The sequence below is a fragment of the Elephas maximus genome, chromosome 4, assembly GCF_024166365.1.
Source record: "Elephas maximus indicus isolate mEleMax1 chromosome 4, mEleMax1 primary haplotype, whole genome shotgun sequence".
Taxonomy (NCBI): Eukaryota; Metazoa; Chordata; class Mammalia; order Proboscidea; family Elephantidae; genus Elephas; species Elephas maximus.
This window is the reverse complement of record NC_064822.1, coordinates 71,624,172-71,647,575: the sequence shown is the minus strand read 5'-3', so window position 1 is coordinate 71,647,575 and position 23,404 is coordinate 71,624,172. Positions and strand designations below refer to the sequence as shown.

Genomic DNA, 23,404 nt, shown 5'->3' with positions numbered 1-23,404 from the left:
CGGATGCCCTTTATTTCTTTGTCTAGCCTAATTGCCCTGGCTAGGACCTCTAGCACAATGTTGAATAAGAGCGGTGATAGAGGGCATCCTTGTCTGGTTCCCATTCTCAAGGGAAATGCTTTCAGGCTCTCTCCATTTAGAGTGATGTTGGCTGTTGGCTTTGTATGGATGCCCTTTATTATGTTGAGGAATTTTCCTTCAATTCCTATTTTGCTGAGAGTTTTTACCATGAATGGGTGTTGGACTTTGTCAAATGCCTTTTCTACATCAATTGATAAGATCATGTGGTTTTTGTGTTTTGTTTTATTTATATGGTGGATTACATTAATGGTTTTTTAATATTAAACCAGCCTTGCATACCTGGAAAGGGAAGAAGCCCCAGATAAGTAAAGCACTATTGAAGAGGAAGAATAAAGTCGGAGGACTCACACTATTTGACCTCAGAACCTACTATACAGCTACAGTAGTCAAAACGGCTTGGTGCTGGTACAACAGCCACATTGACCAATGGAACAGAATTGAGAACCCAGATGTAAATCCATCTACCTATGGTCACCTGATCTTCAACAAGGGCCCACAGTCTATCAAATGGGAAAGGACAGTCTTTTTGACAAATGGGACTGGAAAAACTGGATGTCCATCTGCAAAAAAGTGAAACAGGACCCATACCTCACACCATATACAAAAACTAACTCAAAATGGATCACAGATCAAAATATAAAGCCAAAAACCATGCACTTCATAGAAGAAAAAATAGGATCAATGCTAGAGGCCCTAATTCATGGCATTAACAGTATATAAACTGCAACCAACAACACACAAGCTCCAAAGGATAAGCTAGATAACTGGGAACTTCTAAAAATTAAACAGTTACGCTCATCAAAAGACTTCACCAAAAGAATAAAAAGAGTACCTATAGACTGGGGAAAAAAAAATTGGCTCTTACAAATCGGACAAAGGTCTAATCTCTAAAATCTATACGAAAATCCAACACCTCTACAACAAAAAGACAAATAATCCAATTAAAAAATGGGCAAAGGAAATGAACAGACACTTCACCAAAGAAGACATTCAAGTGGCCAACAGACACATGAGGAAATGCTCAAGATCTCTAGCCTTTAGAGAAATGCAAATCTAAACCACAATGAGATACCATCTTACCCCAGCATTCCTGGCACAAATCAATAAAACAGTAAATAGCAAATGTTGGAGAGGCTGTGGGGAAATCGGAACAGTTATATACTGCTGGTGAGAATGCAAAATGTTATAACCGTTTTGGAAAACGATAAGGCACTTCCTTAGAAAGCTAGAAATAGAACTACCATACGATCCAGCAATCCCACTCCTACGAATATACTCTAGACAAAGAAGAGTCATCACACGAATAGACTTATGCACACCCATGTTCACTGCAGCATTGTTTACAATAGCAAAAAGATGAAAACAACCTAGATGCCCATCAACAGATGAATGGATAAACAAACTGTGGTACGTACAATGGAGTAGTACCCGATGATAAAGAACAATTATCATTCTGTGAAGCATCTCGTAACACAGATGAATCTGGGGGGCATTATGCTAAGTGAAATAAGTGAGTCACAAAGGGACAAATATTATATAAGACCATTACTGTAAAAACTCATGAGAAAGTTTACATACGAAAAGAAACAATCTTTGATGGTTAGCAGGGAGGGGAGAGGTGGGGATGGAAAAACACTAAATAGACAATAGATAAGTGGAAACTTTGGTGAAGGGTAAGACAGTGCACAATACTAGGGAAGCCAGTGCAACCTGTACAAGGCAAGGTCGTGGTAGCTCCATAGACACATCCAAACTCCAGGACCAAACTGCTGGGCTGATGACTGTGGGAACCATGGTCTCAGGGAACACCTAGCTCAACTGGTATAACACAGTTTATAAACATATGTTCTGCCTTCTACTTTGGTGAGTAGTGTCTGAGGTCTTAAACACCTGTGAGTGGCCAACTAGGATACTCCACTGGTCTCACCCCTTCGGAGGAAAGGAAGAATGAAGAAAACTAAAGATACAAGGGAAAGATTAGTCCAAAGGACTGATGGACCACATCTACCACAGCCTCCACCAGACTGAGTCCAGTAAAACTGGATGGTGCCTGGCTACCACCACTGACTTCTCTGACAGGGATCACAATAGAGGGCCCTGGACAGAGGTGGAGAAAAATGTAGAACAAAATTCCAACTCAAAAAGAAAGACCAGACTTGTTGGCCTGACAGAGACTGGAGAAACCCTGAGAGTATGGCCCCTGGACGCCCTTTCAGCTCAGTAATGAGATCACCTCTGAGATTCCCTCTTCAGCCAAAGATTGAACAGGCCCAGGGAACAAAACGACCAAAGGGGCACACCAGCCCTGGGGCAGGGACCAAAAGGCAGGAGGGAGCAGGAAAGCTGGTAATAGGGAACCCAGGGTTGAGAAGGGAGAGTGTTGACATGTCGTGGGGTTGTTAACCAATGTCATAGAACAATGTGTGTACTAACTGATGAGAAACTAGTTTGTTCTGTAAACCTTCATCTAAAGTACAATTAAAAAAAAAAAATTTACAAAAAGTAAATAAATAAAATAATCCCATACCACTTAGTGGATGGCTGCTCTCCTAAGCTCCCCAAGTATCTCACCTCCTCTGGCATCATCTTGGGTCTATCCTAGTGAAGGAAATAAAATCCCTGAGGGCTGAATATCACCACTGCTTCCAAATTCTTAGCATGGGAAGAAGTAGTAGTCTGCTAAGTGAGGAGAAACATAGGCAGGAAGTTTGCAACCTCACTCCTACCACATGCCCACAAAGCAGAAGAGGGTAGTTCTCCAGACACCCTTAGAATTCCAAGTATGAGGGGACAGATCTCTGACTCAGACAACATGACAAGAAAATAGCCAAACTCCTTCCTCACTTCATATAGAATGGAGTCCAAGTTCCTCAGCATGAAAATTAAGCTCTTAAACCACTTCAGCAGCATCTGCCTTTTCTAGTCTTCTACATTTATTTATTCGCCCACCCCATGCTTCACTCTGCTCATCTAACTTCTGCCAATCTCATTATTTCTCCTTTACACAGTCTAGCCATCCTCTATACCACATTTCCACACATTAAATTCCTTCCTGTCCTTACGCCCCAACTTGAATGCCACCTTTTATGAAGGGCCCCCTAATAACCCAAGGCAAAATTAATCCCTCTCTTCTTTTTTGCTTCCATTTAAACTTATTCGTACCTCCATTATATAGCATTTGTCACATGCCTTTTTTTTTTTTTTTGTAATTACTTATAGAAGTTTACATTTGAGAGTCATCTAGTCCCATCCCCTCATTTTAGTATATGAGGAAACCAGGAAGTTAAAATGTTAGGTAAATTGCCCGTGGTCACACTATTAGGGCATATCAGAGTTTGGACTATAATCTAAATTTTAAATAAATCTGATCCTTAAAATGAGGGAGTATCTTAATGTCCTCATATAATGGATAAAGAACATGAGACTCAGAAAAGTTAAATAATTTGTCCAAAAGCACATGATTGTCAATGATTTCAGGACTCCTCCTGTATCGGGGTTCCTCCATCATGTGTGTATCAACTGTCTTTTCTAGAGGACTAGGACTTTTTCAGCTTATCTTTAAATCCCTACAGAGAACACAGTGTCTGGCACATAGTAGGTGCTGGATCAGTTTTTTTTTAATTTAATTAAATCAGGGTGGGTATTACTAAAAACTCCCTGGGCACCCTGCCTCATTGACTCCATTAAAATACTTCAGTATAGCACTTAACCAAAGAAAAAAAAATACCCATTACTGTCGAGTCAATTCTGACTCATAGCAACCCTACAGGACAGGGTAGAGCTTCCCCAAGGAGTTTCCAAGGAGCACCTGGTGGACTTGAACTGCCGACCTTTTCGTCAGCAGATGTAGCACTTAAACACTACACCACCAGGATTTAAGACTTTCTAAAATCTGCTTCATTCTATGTATCAGACCTTCTCTCTCATCCTTCCCCCAGCTGACCTCTCTACTTTAGCCTATTCAACATCCCTCCCCAACTGCTCTGCCCATCCCCACATCCATTTCTACAGTCTCAGTTAATGTACCTCAAAGGTCAGCCTGCCCCTCCTGAGAAACTTTCCCTGCCTATTATGGACCACCCATAATTACTTCTTCTCTTCAACAACTGTAAATACAGACCTAGTATCTTGAAAGGACTGCTAATTCTTTATCGAGCCTCCCACTGTGGGTATCCAGGGTAGTCAGTAGTTAGGGCCTGCTAACAACTTTCCCATAGCTTGGCTGAAATCCAAAGGTCTGTAGGCATAGCTCAGGAGGAAGCAAGACTCCTGCTTTTCCCGTGCAAATGCTGTTTTGCTTCTACCCATAACCACTTGAAAGCATAGCTAGTCAAATAACATCCCCAGGCCCAGGTCAGGCTGCAGAGCAGCTGCCATCTGACAAAATGAGAAAAGGCTCTTTCCAGGCTCACTCACAGGCTTGGGAGGTACAGTTGATAGCCCTTCAGCCCAAAAGAGGAAGACAGACTTCTGGTCTGAAGTGAGTGCCGAGGTGGTTGGTGTTTCTTTCATGTGACATGGAACGCTGTAACTCCAAGTAACAGAGCCAGAGTAACCATCCACCACCATCATCTGCAAAAGAAAAGACACAGAGAGTGGGCATAGTCAGTCCTCAGAAAAGTAGCAGGCCAACAACACAAACACACAACAAAATAAAACAGAAACAAACACAGATATTAAAATAATACATATATTAACAGTCTGAACTTCTTAGATATAAGCCAATTGGGTGCTCAGAGATCATTAAGTAACGGCTAAAGACCAGGACCAAATTTCTACAGCTGTTTTTCCCATTTAATAGAGTTTAAAGAACTGTAGAATTCTAGAGTGGGAAGGAGTCATGGTAAATCATCCAGCCAACCTCTTGTTTAACAGATGACAAAATGGAGGCTCAGACTCTGCATCACAAAATGCCTTGGGTTCAACTTGGCAGAGACAAACTCTTCTGAATGAGCAGAGAGGCAAAAACAGACTACCAATTCAAGATTCCCTCTGGCAGTCTTGGGGAGACTGGAAGTCTAGTAACACCACATTAAAAAATTACATCCTATAATACATATGCATTATTTCATTTAACTGCCACAATAGCCCTATGAAGGTAGGTGATATTGTTACCCATCTTTTATAGATGCCAAAACTGAGGCTTAGAAAGATTATGTCATTTGCTCAAGGTCACCAGTAAGCAGTAGAGCCAGGATTACAACCCAGGTCTAAAACCCTCAGCATCTCAGCTGTTAGCCTTAACCAATGTATATACCCTCTCCCTTAATCCTCCTAAGGATGCCAATGAAAATTATTCGCTTTGCTTGGAAATGCCACACAATTTCTGTCTCCGAGTCTCCACTCCTGGTGTTCCTTGCCTGGTATGCCTTTCCTTCCACCGCTTCTTCCTATAAATACAACTCAACTTTAAAGGTTCCACTCACATTTCCCACCTTTATAAAGTCTTCCACAACAACTCTAGCTACCACAGATATCCTGCCTTCTCTGAAATACTAGGCAACATATCTGGACTGAAGTATTTCATTTATTTATACCTCCCTTTCTCCACCCAGGAATTTTAGAAGGCCTAACTGTAAGTTACTGATCTCAAAAAAGGAACTCCTGCATGAGAAGGAGATTAGCCTACAAAAGCTTCCAAGAGAATATAACTTAGCACTAAGTTATCCATCCAGCTAGACACTGAGTTCTTTGAAGGAAAGGACCATGTTTTAAGTTCTTTCTATTCCTCCGAGCACCTGGAAAAGGGCTGGAAACAAAGTTTACACTTTACACACGTTCCGACTGCCTTGAGTCCCAAAGTTTTACCTTTTTCAGCCCAACTCCATCCTCAGTTTGCAGAAAGAAGTCTAAGGTCTGATCATCAGTGAAATACCCAGGAGTAGGCTGGCTGCAAATGAGGGCAAAGTAAGCAATTAATAGTTAATAAGAAAATTGGAAAACAAGGAACTCTTCCCCTTCCTTCTCTTGTATCAGTCCCAGATATCAAACAATTATTCTAAGGAGTTTTGAAACATGGAAAGGAGATCAAACAGCAGACACGAGAAGGAGCACGCTGCCAACCTGCGCAGGCCTGGAAAGCTCAACGTCCAGTAAGGTATAAGATCTTGTCCCCGAAGCAGGACAAGGCCTTGTCTGGTTGTAATCAGGAGATCGCTGCAGTTGGAATCTGGTGCCTTCACCATCTGGAGTAGCTCAACGCCATCACTGGATCAAACAAGACCCCCACAGTTAGTCTCTTACCTGGATGGGATTCTGATCTATTTGTTTTTGCTTTTTCTCTCAGTGTGCTTGTCTGTATATACTCGTGTATGTATTTCTCATCATCATCTTATTAAGTGGGGGAATTCTGTCCTTCCAGTTGAACCTCACTTCCCTGAGTCTTAGAAACCAAGGATCCCTAGCGAATTGCCTGCAAGTTCAAAAGAAACCCAGGAGGAGCACTGTGGTGCCAATCCTCTCCCACTGGGTACGATGGGAAAACGAACAGAGCCAACAATAAAGCAGGGGAGGCAGATGAGATCTAAGCCACAAGCACAACACAGGAGGCTTCGAACTGTCATTATGCTTAGACAGCCACTTGTGGTTACCCTTTATCAAATTATTTCTTTCTCTGTACAACTGGGACCACTCTACTCAATATCTGTCCAATTCACAGAAACATATTGCTAGAAAATGATTTGAAGCTTCTGGTAGGAAAGAACAGACAATTATTGCCCAGGCCTAGGTTTAAATGGGTAAAATCCACTGCACATAGCAAACTACGTGGTTTTAGTTAAGAAATAAATAAGAATGAAAAATAAGATTCATGGATGCTACCCTTGCTTCTGCCAAAATGATGCCTTAACTAAGGCAAAAACACAAGAAAAGATTAGGACAGACACTTCAGCACAAGTTTACAAACAGGTATTTTAAATAAATCTATCTCAAGGTTTCCCAGCTACATTCTCCCCACTCACTTGGAAGCCTAAAAAAATATCCCTCTTTTGCAACCTGTGCGCAAAGTGATCACACAGTGTGGTCACCACACATGAATATCAACACATTATGTTACCAAGATAAGAAAACTTCTTGCTAACGTTAGCCAGATCAGAAGATGGTACATAAGGCTGGCACTGTTTTCCCCTCAAACCTCTGCCCACACATTCGCCAGCCCAACCGAACTTAGAGGCTCCATGATATCACTATGACTGAGGACAGACGACTGTCCTACCTGTAAATGTCAATGAGCTCGGACAGGTTGATGGATCTTCGCTTCTCCCATTCTGGCTCTTCAAGTTGCAGGGAAGGTGGTGAGCTGTCTCGATTTTGAGCCTGAACAAAAATGTCCCGCAGGGCGACAGCTTGGATATTGCCTAGCACCACAACAAGAACCAACACTGAGAAGGTGAACTTAATAGAAGTATCCTACAGTGAGAGTCTGAGCAGGAGACATGGAGCCTGATCAACTGGGTCTGACAGAGCCCACCCTGACTGGTCCAACATGGAATGAGTAGGAAAGTGGTTACCAGGTGCTAGACAAAGATTCTTCTCCTTGGAGGAGGGATCAAGGGAAAGCAGAGTTAATAATCTGCAACAGGTGGGGAGGATGAAAGGCCCCTGCAATAGGAGCTAATGAAAGGGCTGGTATCAGCAATTCCTGAGCTTTCACCCTGTCTCACAAGGGAGACTTATCATACACACTAATGAGGAGCAGTACCAAAAACTAGCCTTGCTTCTTACCAAAGCCAAATAGGATGTAGACAGCCCCATTTGTGGTGACGTAAACCTGAGGACCAATCAGATTCCCCACTCCCACGATGTTGTACTTCACAGGTCGGCCCACAAGACTCCCTGTCCGGCCAGACACCAGCAGAAAGCACAGATCTGGCTGAAAAAGTGAAAGAAGGGGTTCAAGTCAATGGAAACCCTATCATTTCCTGATCAAATAGTTTCTTCAGATAGTCACTACCTCCTCATCAGCAAAGGGTTCAGAAACACTTCTGAAAACTGGAAAAACACAAAGCCAAAGCTGCCTCTCTTTATCTCCCAGGAAGAGAGAAAGTGAGGCAAATGTTCCATTCTCTTATTAGGTAATGCGCAAAGAACAACCTTATGGTAGCTCAGGCACTTTCTCTGAAGCAAATCTGTTGCTGACCGAACAGTGTCCTGAGGTACAAAATTCTAATCTAAAGCTAAGTAGGCCCAGCTGATCCCCAGGTCCATACTCCTATACCCAGAAATGTCCAGTAATATTTGGTCCCAACTAGAATAAACCTAGGCAGTGCTCTCCCGTAACATTAGATGTCTGGCCCAGCTGCTATGAACCTTATGTCAAGCAGGGGCTGGTAAAATTTTTCTGTGAAGGGCAAGATGTAAATATTTTAGGCTCTGCCAGCCAGATGGTCTCTGCCACAACTACTCTGCCACTGTACCATGAAAGCAGCCATAGATAATACACACATGAATGGCATGGCTGTATTCCAATAAAACTTTAGTTACAAAAACAAGCAGCAGACTGGATTTACAGTTTGCTGATATTTGCTCTACAGGATTTTCTTTTGGAGTCAGAGTCACTAAAAAAAAAAGACAAAAACGAAACAAAACCTGTCAATTCCAACTCATAGTGACCCTCCAGGACAGAGCAGAACTGCCCCACTGGGTTTCAAGATTGTAATCTTACAGAAGCAGACTGCTGCATCTTTCTCCCTCAGAGTGGTTGGTGGTTTTAAACCACTGACCTTTCGGTTAGCAGCTGAGTGCTTTAACCATGGTACCACCAGGGTTCCTATAGAGTTACTAGTTGGGAAATAAAAGGATTGTATTGATATCTTGATCTTGGTAAAGCTTTTGATAAAGTTTATCATGATTTTTCTTATGGACAAGATAAACAAATGTGGTTTGTGATATACCTGGAGATAGATGCTTACAGGGTCCATGCCAACCCAGAGAAAGGTTTTCAGTGGAATGCCACAGCACTCTGCTATTGCCCCAATCCTATAAAACATTTTTCCAATGGCTTAAACGAATAGGATTCGAGCTTATCACAAAACTGAGAGGGATAATTAATATGCTGTATGATAAACTCAAAAGACAAGAAGGCTGGAAGATGGGTCAAAATTCACAAGATAAAATTTAACAGAAAAATGTAAAGTCCTTCATTTACATTTAAAATACTTTGTACCTCCGAATAGGGACCGTTTATATAAAAAAAAAAAAAAAAACATGTTGATGGCTTAAATGATTATAAACAAAAGTGAATCTAGAAAGGCTAGTGCAATCTTCAGCTGCATAAACAGAAACAGTATCTATATCAAAAGAGGCAATAATTTCATTATTATTGATATAACTGATTATCCTACAAATAGAATACTGTTTTCAGATCTGGATGCCACAATTTAAGAGAGAGGCAGACAAAGTGAAAAGCAAAGTAAAAAACAAACAAGAAAGAGAGGTGTATGAACTTCACGTTGCTTGAAGAACAGTTTAAGAAATTGCGGATATTTAACCTTGAGAGTAGCCAGTTTAGAGGACAGGTAATGGCTAAGGGGCTTTCATACAGAAAAGGGACTGGGTTCACTGAGTAGCTCCACGGGTCTAAAGCTGGAACAATAAATGGAAGCAACAAGAAATCAGATTTCTCATCAATACGACAGTTTTCTAGAGTTTTCCAAAAATGAAATGGACTGTCTCACAAATTAATGATATTCCCATCAGTCCAAGTGCTCAGAAGAGTGTAGGTGTCAATGTGTCTGGAATGCTGTATCTGAGACTACAACACGGTGTGAGAGGTTTAACCACATGGCTTTCTAAGTCCCTTTACACTAATGTTCTAGACCAGCTCAGTTCTTCTAATCCCACTCGCTCTAAACCCAATCTAAGAATGCCCAAGTCAGAAACCTAATATGTTTCCTTGTGAAGACAGAAACTTCCATGCCGTAACTTAAACAGGTTCCTTGGGTTCTTTGTTACTACACAAAGGTCAAAAGAGATCAGCATAAAGATGAAGCTACTGCTCTAAACCCATCACCTCCCCAAGATTTTTCTAGTACTTTTTTATCACTCTTCAGGCAGAATGGAGACTATTCCATATCTGGACATGACTATGCAAATGAGTAAAGTCTGAATGGCAAGCTGAGTAATACACTGGGTAGAGAACAACAACAAAAAACTGCACAGAGTAGGAGCAGACAGAAAGTCAATTCCTCTAACAGAGGCCTGCTCATTATGGAGGATCCCAAAGGCCGTTCTGCTATCCTGTCAAAACCTACTGGCTAGTAAGAAGCCAGCTGGGGCATTAAGACCAAGATTTTTAAACTTGTTGAGGATATATAAAATTTTTCAATGTCTTGCTATGCCTCTGCTGACCGTAATTCCATCAAGAAGAAACTCTCCATAATTTTCCCTTTGGGACCTTTGCAGATCACTCCTGCTAGAAGTAATAATTGAAATTTTCCCAATGGTTGGGATAAATAAACATTGTGAGGGTAACTCCTGAAGTTTTGGTTCAGGCTCACTGAGACCAACTGGCTAGCTGAAGAAAACTAACAGAAAGTACCCTTAAAGCTGAACAGGCTTCAGAAATTTAGTTCATTACCTCCTTTCTTCTCACCTTAAAGTAGATACACAAGTTATTGCCTAGCGTACTAAGTTTGCTCCTCCAAGCGTGTAATTGGTGGAACACTTTGAATTTATGGTACTCCTGGCAGAAAACCATAACATATTGACAGATTTCATTCCATGCTAAATACTTTACTTGCAGAATTCATAACTCTACTCCATATATGCAATACGAGAATCACAAAAGCAAACACAAGATCTATTAAAATTTTAAAAAGCTATCATATGAGACAAAATTATCTGTATCCACATTTTTCCATGAATATTCTTTGCCAATTGTTTAATTCTCTTGTCCACAAGCACTTCCTGGCAGACTAGCACTAGGAAGGTCTGAGAAAAAGTCTTAGAGAAGCTCTAACAAAAGCTCTGAGAAAAGCTTATTGAATAAAAAATTAAAATTGAGATAATTCTGTTCATCAGTTTATTCTTTCCTGTGATTTGGGGGAAAGACTATTATCTGTGCACGGAATAACTTGTCCCAGCGCAATGGACACAAAGTTTATGTTATCAGAGCATATACTACAACCCTCCTTTCTTTGGTTGTTGTTGTTATAACTTATTTGACTTAGATTTTTTTCCTGTAAATATTTTATGAACTTTCTATAAGTCTATCCTATTATTTTATGGTTGAAATGGAATTTAAATATCTATAAAAAAATGAACAATACATTTACAAGGTAAAGAGTAGGCACTATTTTAAGCACTTGAAATATATTAGCTCTAATTATCTAAACAATCCTGCAAGTAGATATTAACATTCTCATTTTGCATACAAAGAAGGCAGAGCTTGGATAAGTTACAGGACTTACCAAGGCCTCAAAGCTACAAAGTGGTTGAGGCAAAATTCAAAGACAGATCTATCTGGTTCCAAAGCTAATAGATACCACAGTTAATGAAACCACGTGACTGCCAGGAAAAATGGGCTCGTAATGATAATTTATTCACTGACTCTCACAAAAAGAGTTTATTTAAACCTAAGCCCTAGTAAAAAGAAAGCTTCAAGCCCCGTTTATAACAGTAACACTAGGAATTGAGATAACTAAAACTGAAACATTCCCCATAAAAAACAAGAATCATTTAGTGTAGATCATACCTGCAATTCTCCAATGGCCAGAACCACAAGATCTCTAATGCCATCTTCATTCAAGTCTGGGAGCACCACGACTGGGGCAGCCAACGTACCATTGGACAAGTACTTTGGGTTTAAAGTCCAAATGGTTTTCCCTAGGGAAGGACAAACAAGCTGATCACAGTTATGGCTTTCTGCCTCTGGAAAAGGCAGATGGAACTTTCTCTGCTCAAGAAAGAATAACTGGGCGGGCTGAACAACAGACAGTAACTCCTACTTACTTTTTTCCTTTAATTTTATCTTACTGGAAAGGAAGGGTACAGGGCTGTGTCATGGATTTGTGTCTCCCAAAAATATATCTCAACTTGGCTTGGCCATGATTCCCAGTATTGTGTGGTTGTCCTCCATTTTGTGATCTGATACAATTATCTTCCATTTTGTGATGCGTTATAAATCCTGATCTCTATATGTTAATAAGGCAGGATCGGTATGGGGCATATTTTGAGTCACGCCCTTACTTAAGTTACACCCTTGCTTGGGGCACACCTTTTACCTTACAAGAGATAATAAGGAGAGAGAAGCAAGCAGAGAGGGCAGGGATCTCACTATCACCAAGAAAGGAGAGCTGGGAGCATAGTGCATCCTTTGGACTCGGGGTCCCTACACTGAGAACCTCCTAGACCTAGGTGAAGATTGATGCCAAGACACATGGAGATCTCCAAGGAATGTGGACCTACAGATGTTGAAAGGAGATAAGGACCTTCCCCAGAGCCTACAGAGACAGAAAGCCTTCCCCTAGAGCTGGTGCCCTGAATTTGGACTTCCAGCCTCCTAAATTACGAGAGAATAAATTTCTCCTTGTTAAAAGTCACTCGCTTGTGGTATTTCTGCTATAGCAGCAATAGATAACTAAGACTGGGTGTGAGCTAAAATCCTCACATCTAGATTTTTTTTTTAGAAAAGATAAAGGTGCTAAAGACTCTTCAAGAAAGAACAGCAAATTTGTCTAGGTCAGGGGAACTAACCTGTTAGAGGTTATTGTAACTAATAATCAAGGGCAGCCAACCAGAAGACCAACTCTCAGTCCTTGTACCACATATTTACATAAGTAAGCATCAGAGAAGTCGCAGGCAGTTTTCAAGATAACTTCAGTTATAGAGTTATTTCACATGCAAAATTCTTTTACTCAGAAGCACCCCACTACTGAACTCCTACTTCAAAAACTAGTAAGTTATTATTTATTCGACTTCACTGGAGCCCATGGTCCAAGGTGCTATTTTTTTAACAAGCATATTGGAAGTATACTTATGATTCTGTAAGGAGCCATCATTATATTTGATCCTTTTACATTCCTTTTGATATATATGTCTGAAGGTAGTAAGAAGATAAAAAGGCAAATCAACGTGTCTCAACAAACCTTAGTTTTTCCACTGACAGATTTTTAAGTAGTTATGTCCAAGTTTACCCGTGGGCCCCATGTACACCAAGTCTGAAGACAAAGCTCAGCTGTCTTTGTACAAGGAACACTTAGGAGATTACAAACCAAAGGCCTCAGGGTTGTTTCCGTTTCCATAACTCAGTTGAGCCTCATTCTATTTTCAAACAGGTTGAATCATGGATCTATTTACTCAATCTATCAAAACCCTTTCTCTTATTTCCTTTTTAATATCTACCTTCCAGAAGGTAAATCAGACTTTCTACCAAGTAAGGGTGGTGAAGTCCCTTCCACACTGGATGGATCTAATCTACGATTATGGCTCACTGGAGCAGAGATCTTTCCTGGCAAATGATCTTTACCTGATGTCGCGTTGAATGCACTGAGCATCTTACGGGTCCCTGTCACAAGGCAGATGGTTGCAGCCAAGCTTCCTGGCATCAGATCCAAACATGTAATATCCCGGGCCTCCTCTGGGAGGGGACTGGACCAGAGTGTGCTGCCATTCATCCCCGAAAGGCACACAAGAATAGCTGTTGGCCTGGAGACACCTAAAAGCACAAAAGAGAGATAAGAAAGCAAAGGAAGCAAAGAAAAAAGAGGCAGAGAGGAACAGGAGGCCAGAAAACCAAAAGCAAATGGTGGTAAGGCAGTCACCCTTCTGTACTTCTGACCACAAGGTCTGAAAACAGCGTCCGTCAGATCTGCTCAACACATGTCTCATGTAAGACAAGATGCTACAGACAGTCTTCATGCTGCCTGGTGTACTCCGTTGCTTTTCACAACACATTTGTTTATATGTCTGTCACCTCAGCCCCCACTAAATAGTTCTACCCTTGAGGATAAAGGGCTGTCTCGTTAATTACTATATCCTCAATACCTTGCAAAGTGCCTGACACATAACAACCAATTATCTGCTGAATAAAAGACAAGAGCGAAATAAAGAATATGGAAAAGCAGTTGCTGAAAACGAAAAAACCAGGAGGCAAAGGTATACTCGGAAAAGTGAGACTGACCTAGTATATGTGTTGAACAAGGAGCAAAATACCAGAATTCTAATAATCCCTAGAAAATGCTCCCCGAAAGCAGGAAGAAAAAAAAAAAATTGAAGTAAACCTGAAGATTACATGTAGCACAGATCAGCAGGTCTTCCTGGTCTAGAGTCCCATGTAATCAGCTGATATGGTCCCAGTCAGGAAAGAGTACTTTGGGTAAACGTAACACCTAGGCCCAAGCATAGTTAGTAAATGATTTCAGTAACTCACCTATTTAGTAAATAATCTTTTATGTCACTTAAACTATTAGAATAATAACTCTGTCTTGCCAGTTTTACAGTCACTTTCAAGATAGGGATACTGGCCCATCTCACATACTTTCTGCTTCTGTCAACAACAAATACAGACAAACAAACATAAGTTGTAACACTCCATGCTACCTGTTCCTCAGTATTACTAATTAAATATACAACCTAAAAACAAGTGACAAACTGTGGCTCTCTGTCCAAGACCTCATTGCCAAGCACTGACAAACTGTAGTAATAAATGTTAATTTCCAGACTTTCCAAGGATGCTACGATAAATACACTGTACTTTTGTTCTTACTTGAGGACCTTACTAACTCTGTTTCACTTCTCTAAGCAATTTTCTCAGGGCGATGATGGGCTATCCCTTCCCCACTATACCATGACCCCTACAGACTCGGACCATGCTCGTTTTGTTCAGCACTATATAACCAGCACCTAGCACAGTGCCTAACACACAGCAGGTATTCAATACATAGTTGCTGAATGCATTGATGGACAAATCACAAGCAAATAAAAAAAACTCAGCCCCTCTTATGCTCTATGGCACCGATCTGTGAACCCACTAGTTGGGGTTATGGGAACATCAGTTTGGGAAAAGGGGTAAGAACATGAACCCCCGAGTCAGGCTCCCAGGGTTTGTACCCCAGCTCTACCATTTACCAGCTGTGAGACTTTGGGCATGTTCCTTCACCTCACTATGTCTCAGTTTTCTCATCCATAAAAGGGGAATAATATTAGTCTACCTCATAGGATTCTGCTAAGGGACAAATTTGTTCATATACGTCATGTACTTACAACAGTGAATAACACATAGAAAGAACTATATGCTAGCTTTACTATTTTATAATCTGTGGTCAAATAGGCTGGTCCACGTTGTGTCCAACCTACATTTTTGCCATTATGAGTTCTGTGAAATACCAAATGACTAAAAACACCTCTAAAAAAAAAGTGAATGAGGGAAACTTTTAATTCAAAGGCTAATGAGTTACAGGCAAGAAAAAAATGTAATTAGGGTTCAACCATATGAAAATCAATTTCCTGATCTGTAACAAATCTCTGCTCAGCTGCTTCTAAATATCACATAACCCTTATAATTCTTATAATTTCTATTAACATCAGAGAGGCATGTGGTTTAGAATTCCCTAAAGCATACCGAGCTGTTCATTTCAGGGTCTGAATGATTAAAAAGTAGTTAGTGGGGCATCTTTACGAGCCTGGATGGCACAAGTGTTCTGCAATAGGTTGCTAACCTAAACGGTGATGGTTCAAATTCATCCAGCAGCTCTGCAGAAGAAAGGCCTGGCAAACTGCTTCCATAAAGATTACAGCCAAGAAAATCCTATGGAGGAGTTCTACTCTGTAACACATGGGGTCACCATGAGTCAGGGGGCCACTTGACAGTAGCTAATAACAGGGCATTTTTAGAGTTTCTGTATCAGTTTTCAGACTGCAGTTCTAATCCACTTTAATTGGTGTGTCATGGATTGAATTGTGTCCCCCAAATATATGTGTATCAATTTGGCTAGGTTTTTTTATGATTCCCAGCATTGTGTGACTATCTACCATTTTGTCACCTGATGTGATTTTCCTACGTATCGTAAACCCTATCTCTACGATGTTAATGAGATGGGATTAGTGGCAGTTATGTTAATGAAGCAGGACTCAATCTACAAGACTAGATTTTGTCTTAAACCAATCTCTTTTCCGATATAAAAGAGAGAAGCAAGCAGAGAGACAGGGGGACCTCATACCACCAAGAAAGCAGCGCCATAAGCAAAGCGCGTCCTTCGGACTCTGGGTCCCTGCTCCTCGACTGGGAAAGATTGATGACAAGGACCTTCCCCCAGAGCAGAAAGAGAGAGAGAGCCTTCCCCCTGGAATTGGCACCATGAATTTGGACTTCTAGCCTGCCAGACTGTGAGAGAATAAATTTCTCTCTGTTAAAGCCATCTACTTGTGGTATTTCTGTTACAGCAGTACTAGATGACTAAGACAAGAGGCTATAGGATATACCAAACACCCCTGTGTACCTATGCTGAAAATGGAACTCTTTTTTTTTCAGTCGCTATGTATTACAGTCAAGGTCCTGGGAAACCGCACACTCAACCAAGTAAGTTGTGAAAGGTTTAATAAAGAGACTATTTACAAAGATGTGGTCAAGGTATAGGGAAACTACACAAGATAGTATAGTCCCTCAGAACTGTCGCCACTCCTTGGTCCAAAGGGACAAGGGGAGGAAGCAATTACAGGAATCCAGGAAAAGAAAGTCATGTAAGAGGATCACCTTAAGAGGAGCTATGGCCTGTGGTGAGGGCTGTAGCCATCCTGAGGCGACCCCTCTCCTCATTTCCCTCCCTCTAATTCCTTGCTGGTGCTCCCCATTGGCCAAACCCAACTGGAAGCCAGTAGGCAAGGGAACATGCTGATATAATCCATACAGGTCAGCCTACCAAAGCAGAGAGCAGGAGAGAGCAGATCTGGAGGCGTGAACAGAAGACATCCAGCCAAGACGTTTGTGTGATGTGTGTAAAGACACGTAAAGTATGTGAACAAAAGTTTTCTGCCAGAGGGTGCGAAGGTAAGATAGAGTCAGCATTTATTATTTAAAAGTCAACAGAAAATTGAAGAAAACTCAGGAAACCTAAGAACTAATGCTTATTCACTGCTGGAGTGTAGGTAAGTCAACACCTCCCTGCATCTCAGTTTCTTCACTGAGAACTGTCCTTCACGAAGGATCACTAAGAACTCCTCCCAGTTATAACTCGCTATGATTCTGAGCTTCACTGATGGGCCAGAATTTTCTGGTAACAGTCATCATGTGTGACAGATCATGGGAACTTCTTCTATTCACTGTAGACCCTCTTCTACGGTGCCCCTCAGGAGACAACTCTGATGCTATATCTTAGCTGACAGCCCAGCCAATCAATAAACTTCTTCTGTAACAGCCTCCAAGGAATACTGGTGGCACAACAGTTAAAGTGCTCAGCTGCTAGCCAAAAGGTCCGTGGTTGGAACCCACCAGTGGCTCTGTGGGAGAAAAGACCTGGCAATGTGCTCCCATAAAAATTACAGCCTAGGACACTATTTGCGGCAGCTCTGCTCTGTCCTGTAGGGTCGCTATGAGTCAGAATTGACTCGACAGCACACAAAAACAACAACAACATTGCAGCTTCTAAAAGACATGTCTCTTACCTATTGCACTCTCATTCCTTGACGGAACAAAGGAGAGAAGTACATCACGCAGGCCATCTCCATTCACATCAGCCAATTCCAGTGGAGACAGGTCCCCACCTGATACATACACAAAAAAAACAAAAAGGTCCTTAGCAAGTTACCACAAATCAGTTCTCTGCTGCCAGGTTAGAAAGGGAATGGACACGTGGTACCGCCAGCACCTCCATAAAAACCAGGCAGACTTTCAGTTCCTACATACTTCTCCCAATGCCTCCTACTAAGTAGGGCTAAAAATCCCTTTATTTATTGTATATATGAGCGTGTGTAATGTATACACACATATATATTTACATATAAAAGAAACAAGACTGCAAGGTGGAGAGAAGAAGGCAGACCAGCTAGAGACTCTGGGATCTGAGGAACGGCACAGTGATGAGCTTCCTGGTTTTCTCTTTGTTTCATATATCCCAGACAGGGTGCTGGAGAAGCTGGCAACCCAGAAATGCCAACAAGCTCCGATTTTTTTTTAAAAACCCAGGAAAAGCTGACTCTCTGTAGCTAAAGGACCAGGGAAGGGGAAGCCTGGCCAGAGAGGAACTTTAGATAATAACTGCTCTACTCCAACTAAACACCACAGCCTCACCCCTAGCCCCACAGCAAAGGCTAAGTGGGAGCTGAGACCTCCGCTCACAGTCAGCTGTAACAAGGTGCCCCCCCACATCTACAGTGGTGTCAGAGGACTTTCCTGTCCAACAATAGTGAGGCCCCCCCACAACAAACACACAGGGGAAGCCTACACTTCTACCCCCACCCAGAGGTAATGAGGCACGCCTCCCCCTCCCTGCAAGGGTGATGCCAGTAGAGGCCAGTGGGAAGTGGACTTCTACTCCCAGTTGGCAGTAATGAAGTCTTATCCAGCACCGCCTGCCACCCTTCCGCCCCCAGCAGCACGGAGTCAGAGGATGCCTGGCAAATCTGGAGAGAACTCACACACTGCTAGTGGAAGTCTGAACTGTTACAGCTTTAGGAAATAACATAAACTACTAAGATTGAAGATGCACACACCCTATGGTTCAGCATCTTCGCTCCTAGGTTTATACCCTAGACAAATTCCTATACATCACATCAGGAAACACGTACAAGAATGTCCTTAGCAGCATTATTATTTAAATTAAAAAAAAGAACAAGAAGTTACCTAAATGTTCATCAACAGTAAAAGGGATAAATAAATCATGGGATACACAAACCCTGAAATTTTAGATAGTAGTGAAAATGAAGAAGCTCCAGTTACGATCCATCAACATAAATGAATCTTAAAAACGTTTAAAAAATAATTTTGAACAAAAAAGCAAGTCACAGAAGACTACATGACTACAAGACCAGACAAAATGAAAGAAGATATTATTTTGGGACACATATCTGTATGGTAAAACTTTAAAGAGTAAAGGAACAACCAACACAAGACTCAGGACTGTGTGAACCTTTGGCAGACAGAGGAGGATATGGTCAGGAGGCACGCACAGGGACTTGAAAGTTCTTTGGGATGTTCTCTTTCTTAAGGTAGGTGGCGGACACACGAACAATTTATTACTAGTCTTCATGCGGTATACAAATATTACATGTGCTTATTTAGAAAAATCAAAGAAAGGAAGGGAGAGAGAGCTATTCTATTTGGGAGGAACATATCATAAGTCACATCTACTCAGTTTTGCCTTAAGAGAAACTAAAGACAAGAACACAGAACTCATGAGAAGCTAATTCAACTGGGATCTGACAAGTATCAAAGACAAAATATTTGCAGATCCAGGTGATGCCAGGGGCCTGGGAATAGCCTGATCCAGTCTACAAGAGGCAGGGATACTCGGCACTGACAGTTTAGATGTCATCCCCACCCCTGACCCAGTGCAAGCTGATTTAATCTGCTCCATGATGAGACAAAATAGCTGGAATTACTTGGGCACAACCACCCTACCTACTAGTAGCAAGACAGAAAAGATAGCAGCCCTCTTTTACATGAAGTTATTTAAAAATAATTTCATTTAAAAGGTCAGGTTTCTATAAACCATGAATGCCTGAGGGTCCTACCACAGCACTCGCCTCTGGTCTGTCCAGCCTTGGGCCCTACTTTTCTCCATAAATATCCCTTCCAACAGCTTTGCACGGCCCTGATACATTACTGGCACCACAGCAGGAAACCAGCAGATCAACGCCCTGCCCTCTCTGCCTCTAATTAAGACCCATGCCGACAGAGACACAGCAGTGTTCCCATGCTTTCGATATGTATCTTTCCATTCTTTTGTTTGATTTCGAATCTGACCCTCCTAACCATTTCTATACTCAGAGAGGGAAACGCTGAATGGCATGCATTAATTTTTTAAGACTTGGAATAGAATTTCAAAGTAATCAGATATACCATTAAGTTTTACAGAAGTAGGGCTGGAAATCCTACGACTCACCTCCCTGCGGGCCCAAGTGGCGGCTCCAAGTGCTGTGCAGATCTCTAGGGGGACACGGGATCAGGAAAGCACATACAAGCACCAGGATCATTGAGATCACCAGAGTTAGCAGAAAGACAGATGTGCGCACATAAGACACAATGGAAGAGGTCGCCTTCTGCTCCATGTCTCCAAGGGGCTCCGAGGGGTACCCCTCTGTGGTGACTTCTGCAAGATGTGGTTTAGCAGCCCCTGCAGCCTCAGCATCAGAGTCGAGCTCTGGGGCTTCTCCCAGAGGACTCTTCCCATTCCTGACCCCTCCATTCTTCTGCTGCAAGTTAAGCACCAGGTCGTCTTCACTCTCATCACTGTCAGCCTGTGTGAGGGGATCATACTCCCCTAAGTCTGGGCTCTTCTTCCCTGAAAAGACAGAAAATCTGTCAAGGAAAACTAGGACGGAGAAGCCCTCCCCAAATAAATACATGGTAACGGTGAACACATAGAAAACAAAAACTCTAGGTTACATCAAGTGTGGACCTGGGTGGCTATTGCTAAAACAGATGCCAGCAAAGTGTGGAGAATGGGGAAAAAGAATATTACAGTGTCCTAGAATTATGTGCCTTCGTGAGTTTAAGGATCATGAAAAGGAGACAGAGAAATTAGCAAATATCTTCTAGCTACACCAAAACAAAAACACCTCTTGATTTGTTTGACTCGCACAAATGAAAAAGGCCATGGCTCTTATATTAACTTCCCGTATAGCTAATATACATAGTTCCATGAAAAACATAGTTCCATAGACTCTCTTAAACCAAAAACCAAACCCACTGCCGTCAAGTCGGTTCCGACCCATAGCGACCCTATAGGACAGAGTAGAACTGCCCCAGTTTCCAAGCAGCGCCTGGCAGATTCGAACTGCCGACCTCTTGGTTAGCAGCCGTAGCACTTAATCACTACGTCACCAGGGTTTCCATAGATTCTCTTAGATCTCTGATATCCTAATCTTTCCTGGTAAACTTTTAGAATAATTCTTCCCTGTACGCTGCTTTTCAAGACCCAATATGTGTGGCTTCTCAATTGTTTCTATGCAAACAACTTAGAAAGCTAAAACACTAAATGTCATCTGGAGACGTTTTACTGAAAACCCACTTCTGAGAATCTTCCTATATTCTAATCCCTTTGCACCAGATCTTCAGTAAACACTGTTTACCTCTAAAAAAAAAAAATGCTATTCTGAGCAGGTATTCTGGGAGTGTTGGCAACAGAACAGGAAGACAGAAGTAAACGACTTGCCTTGCAGCTGGTTTGAACAGCCAGCACCCTGTTTTTACTTAGACTGTGTTTACTTGGGGTGGCTGAGAGGTAGAAATTACAGGAAGGCTTAAGCACCCTCCTCCCAAGCTACTCTTGGCCCTCACTACCAAGGGCCTTTATTTCATTTTGTAGCCAAGTAAAAACCAACGAAAGGTTTCTGTTTGGGGGGAATTACCTAGTAAACTAATGTAAACTCTATTATCAAACTTTTTGTTATAAGGAAATTTTAAAAAGGCAATATAATCCACCTAATTAAAAAGAATTATTGATGCTAATCTCTGTCTCTGGGTCCCTGTGATCTTGGTAACGTCATTTTATATGTTATATATCTCAGTTTGCACAATTCATGATATACAGTAAAAAAAACACTTTGTGGAGACCAAATGTGGGAAACTAAAATCTTTACAGTATATGCTGATGTTTGGTCGATAAGTGTTTGTTAAATTTTTTAAAATAAACATCCCACAAAATTATTTTATAACATTAAGTACTCTGCAAAAAAACACAGACAATACTGAGTAATCTGGCATTCTATTAACTAGAAATTTCTACCATTTTCACATTGAGAGCTACTAATTTTTTTCCAATAAACACGGAATTGATTTTTAAAGGCACAAATTACAGTAAATAAATAAATAAACTGAGTATTAAAAGCTTAATTCAAAGTAGTATTTCCGGGAGATGCCATAGGGTCAATAAAGGCTCAAGTTAATCTCTTACAATTTATATATCTACTCTATAAACCAAATTATCGTTATCAATCAGGGCACACTATTCCCTAACCATCCCAGATAGCTTTCTATATGTAAACATATAGGAAACAGAACCATGTTGTTGTTAGGCTGATTTCAACTCATAGCAACCCCATATGACAGACTAGAAGTGTCCCACAGGGTTTTATTGGCTGTAATCTTTATAGGAGCAGATTGCCAGGTCTTTCTCCTGCAGAGCTGTTGGGTAGGTTTGTAAAATGATTATTTTTTCTAGCAAAAAAGAAAACACCTGACAAAGAAGAAAACATACACAGCATCTCCAAACCTCAGGGTTAGAAGAGACTTTGAGGTTCACATAGTCTACCCCACCCCTATTCCAAAACTGCAACTCCTTACAAACACCCACCAAGCAGTCATGCCGTGTACAAGTGAATATAACCAGTATTATGTCCACTCCCTTCCAATCTAGAAAGCAATTTCTTACGCTGATTCAAAAATCTATTTCTGGGCACTTGTCAACTATCTGTCCTAGTTTTAATTTCTGAGATACCTTCTTCCACATATAAATCCATTAAATACTTGAAGACACTAACCATAAGAGACATATAATATGGTACTTAAGAGCTCAGGTCTTACAACCACACAAACAGAGTCAAATCTTGGCTTTACTTCTTATCAACTATGTGACTTCAATTAAATTTCTTAATTTTATTGAGTGTCTATTTCTCTATGAAATGGGATAATAATTCTTCTTATCTCATAGGATTGTTATGAGGATTAAATAAGGTAATATGTGCATGCTTTCAATAAATTTTAGCTTCTATTATTATTACTAGTATTGTTATTCTTACCACTATAATTATCATTGCCATTACTCTTGGACTGTATCTCCTAACTCTCCCACCCAGTCTTCTCATCTCCAAGTTAAATATCTCCACCTCTCTCAATTCATTATCAGAAGAAACACTGTTGCTGGTGTCCTCCCCATCCTGGTCACCCTCCTCTGGATACAACGTGATATGTCACTGCTTTTTCAAGTATGGTACTGGGAACTGGATACAACCCCCGGGGTACAGTCTGGCCAGGGCAGTGGAGGACAGAACTGCGTCCTCCCTTGTTACAGACAGTACACTGCAATTCAATTACTGTAACCTAAGCTCTTAGTAGCTTTCTTGGCAGTCACATACAAGTGACTCAACTAAAACTCCCAAGCATTTCCAACACACACTCCTCCTATCCTATAATTGCACAATTGAATTTTTAGCATCAAGTGAAAAATTT

General features: G+C 41.3%; 1 protein-coding gene across 1 annotated transcript in view; it reads right to left on the bottom strand.

Annotated features, from left to right (window-relative positions):
* Positions 1-23,404, bottom strand: part of FAM234B (family with sequence similarity 234 member B) — a 61,640-nt gene that overhangs the window by 20,973 nt on the left and 17,263 nt on the right. The window contains exons 2-10 of the mRNA XM_049882516.1: positions 20,118-20,516; positions 17,680-17,778; positions 13,547-13,735; positions 11,774-11,904; positions 7,804-7,951; positions 7,295-7,436; positions 6,145-6,288; positions 5,890-5,971; positions 4,498-4,653 (exon numbers count right to left, since the gene is read on the bottom strand). Of these exons, the coding sequence (XP_049738473.1) occupies positions 4,498-4,653; positions 5,890-5,971; positions 6,145-6,288; positions 7,295-7,436; positions 7,804-7,951; positions 11,774-11,904; positions 13,547-13,735; positions 17,680-17,778; positions 20,118-20,516 (1,490 nt within the window). The remainder of the gene's footprint in view (positions 1-4,497; positions 4,654-5,889; positions 5,972-6,144; positions 6,289-7,294; positions 7,437-7,803; positions 7,952-11,773; positions 11,905-13,546; positions 13,736-17,679; positions 17,779-20,117; positions 20,517-23,404) is intronic.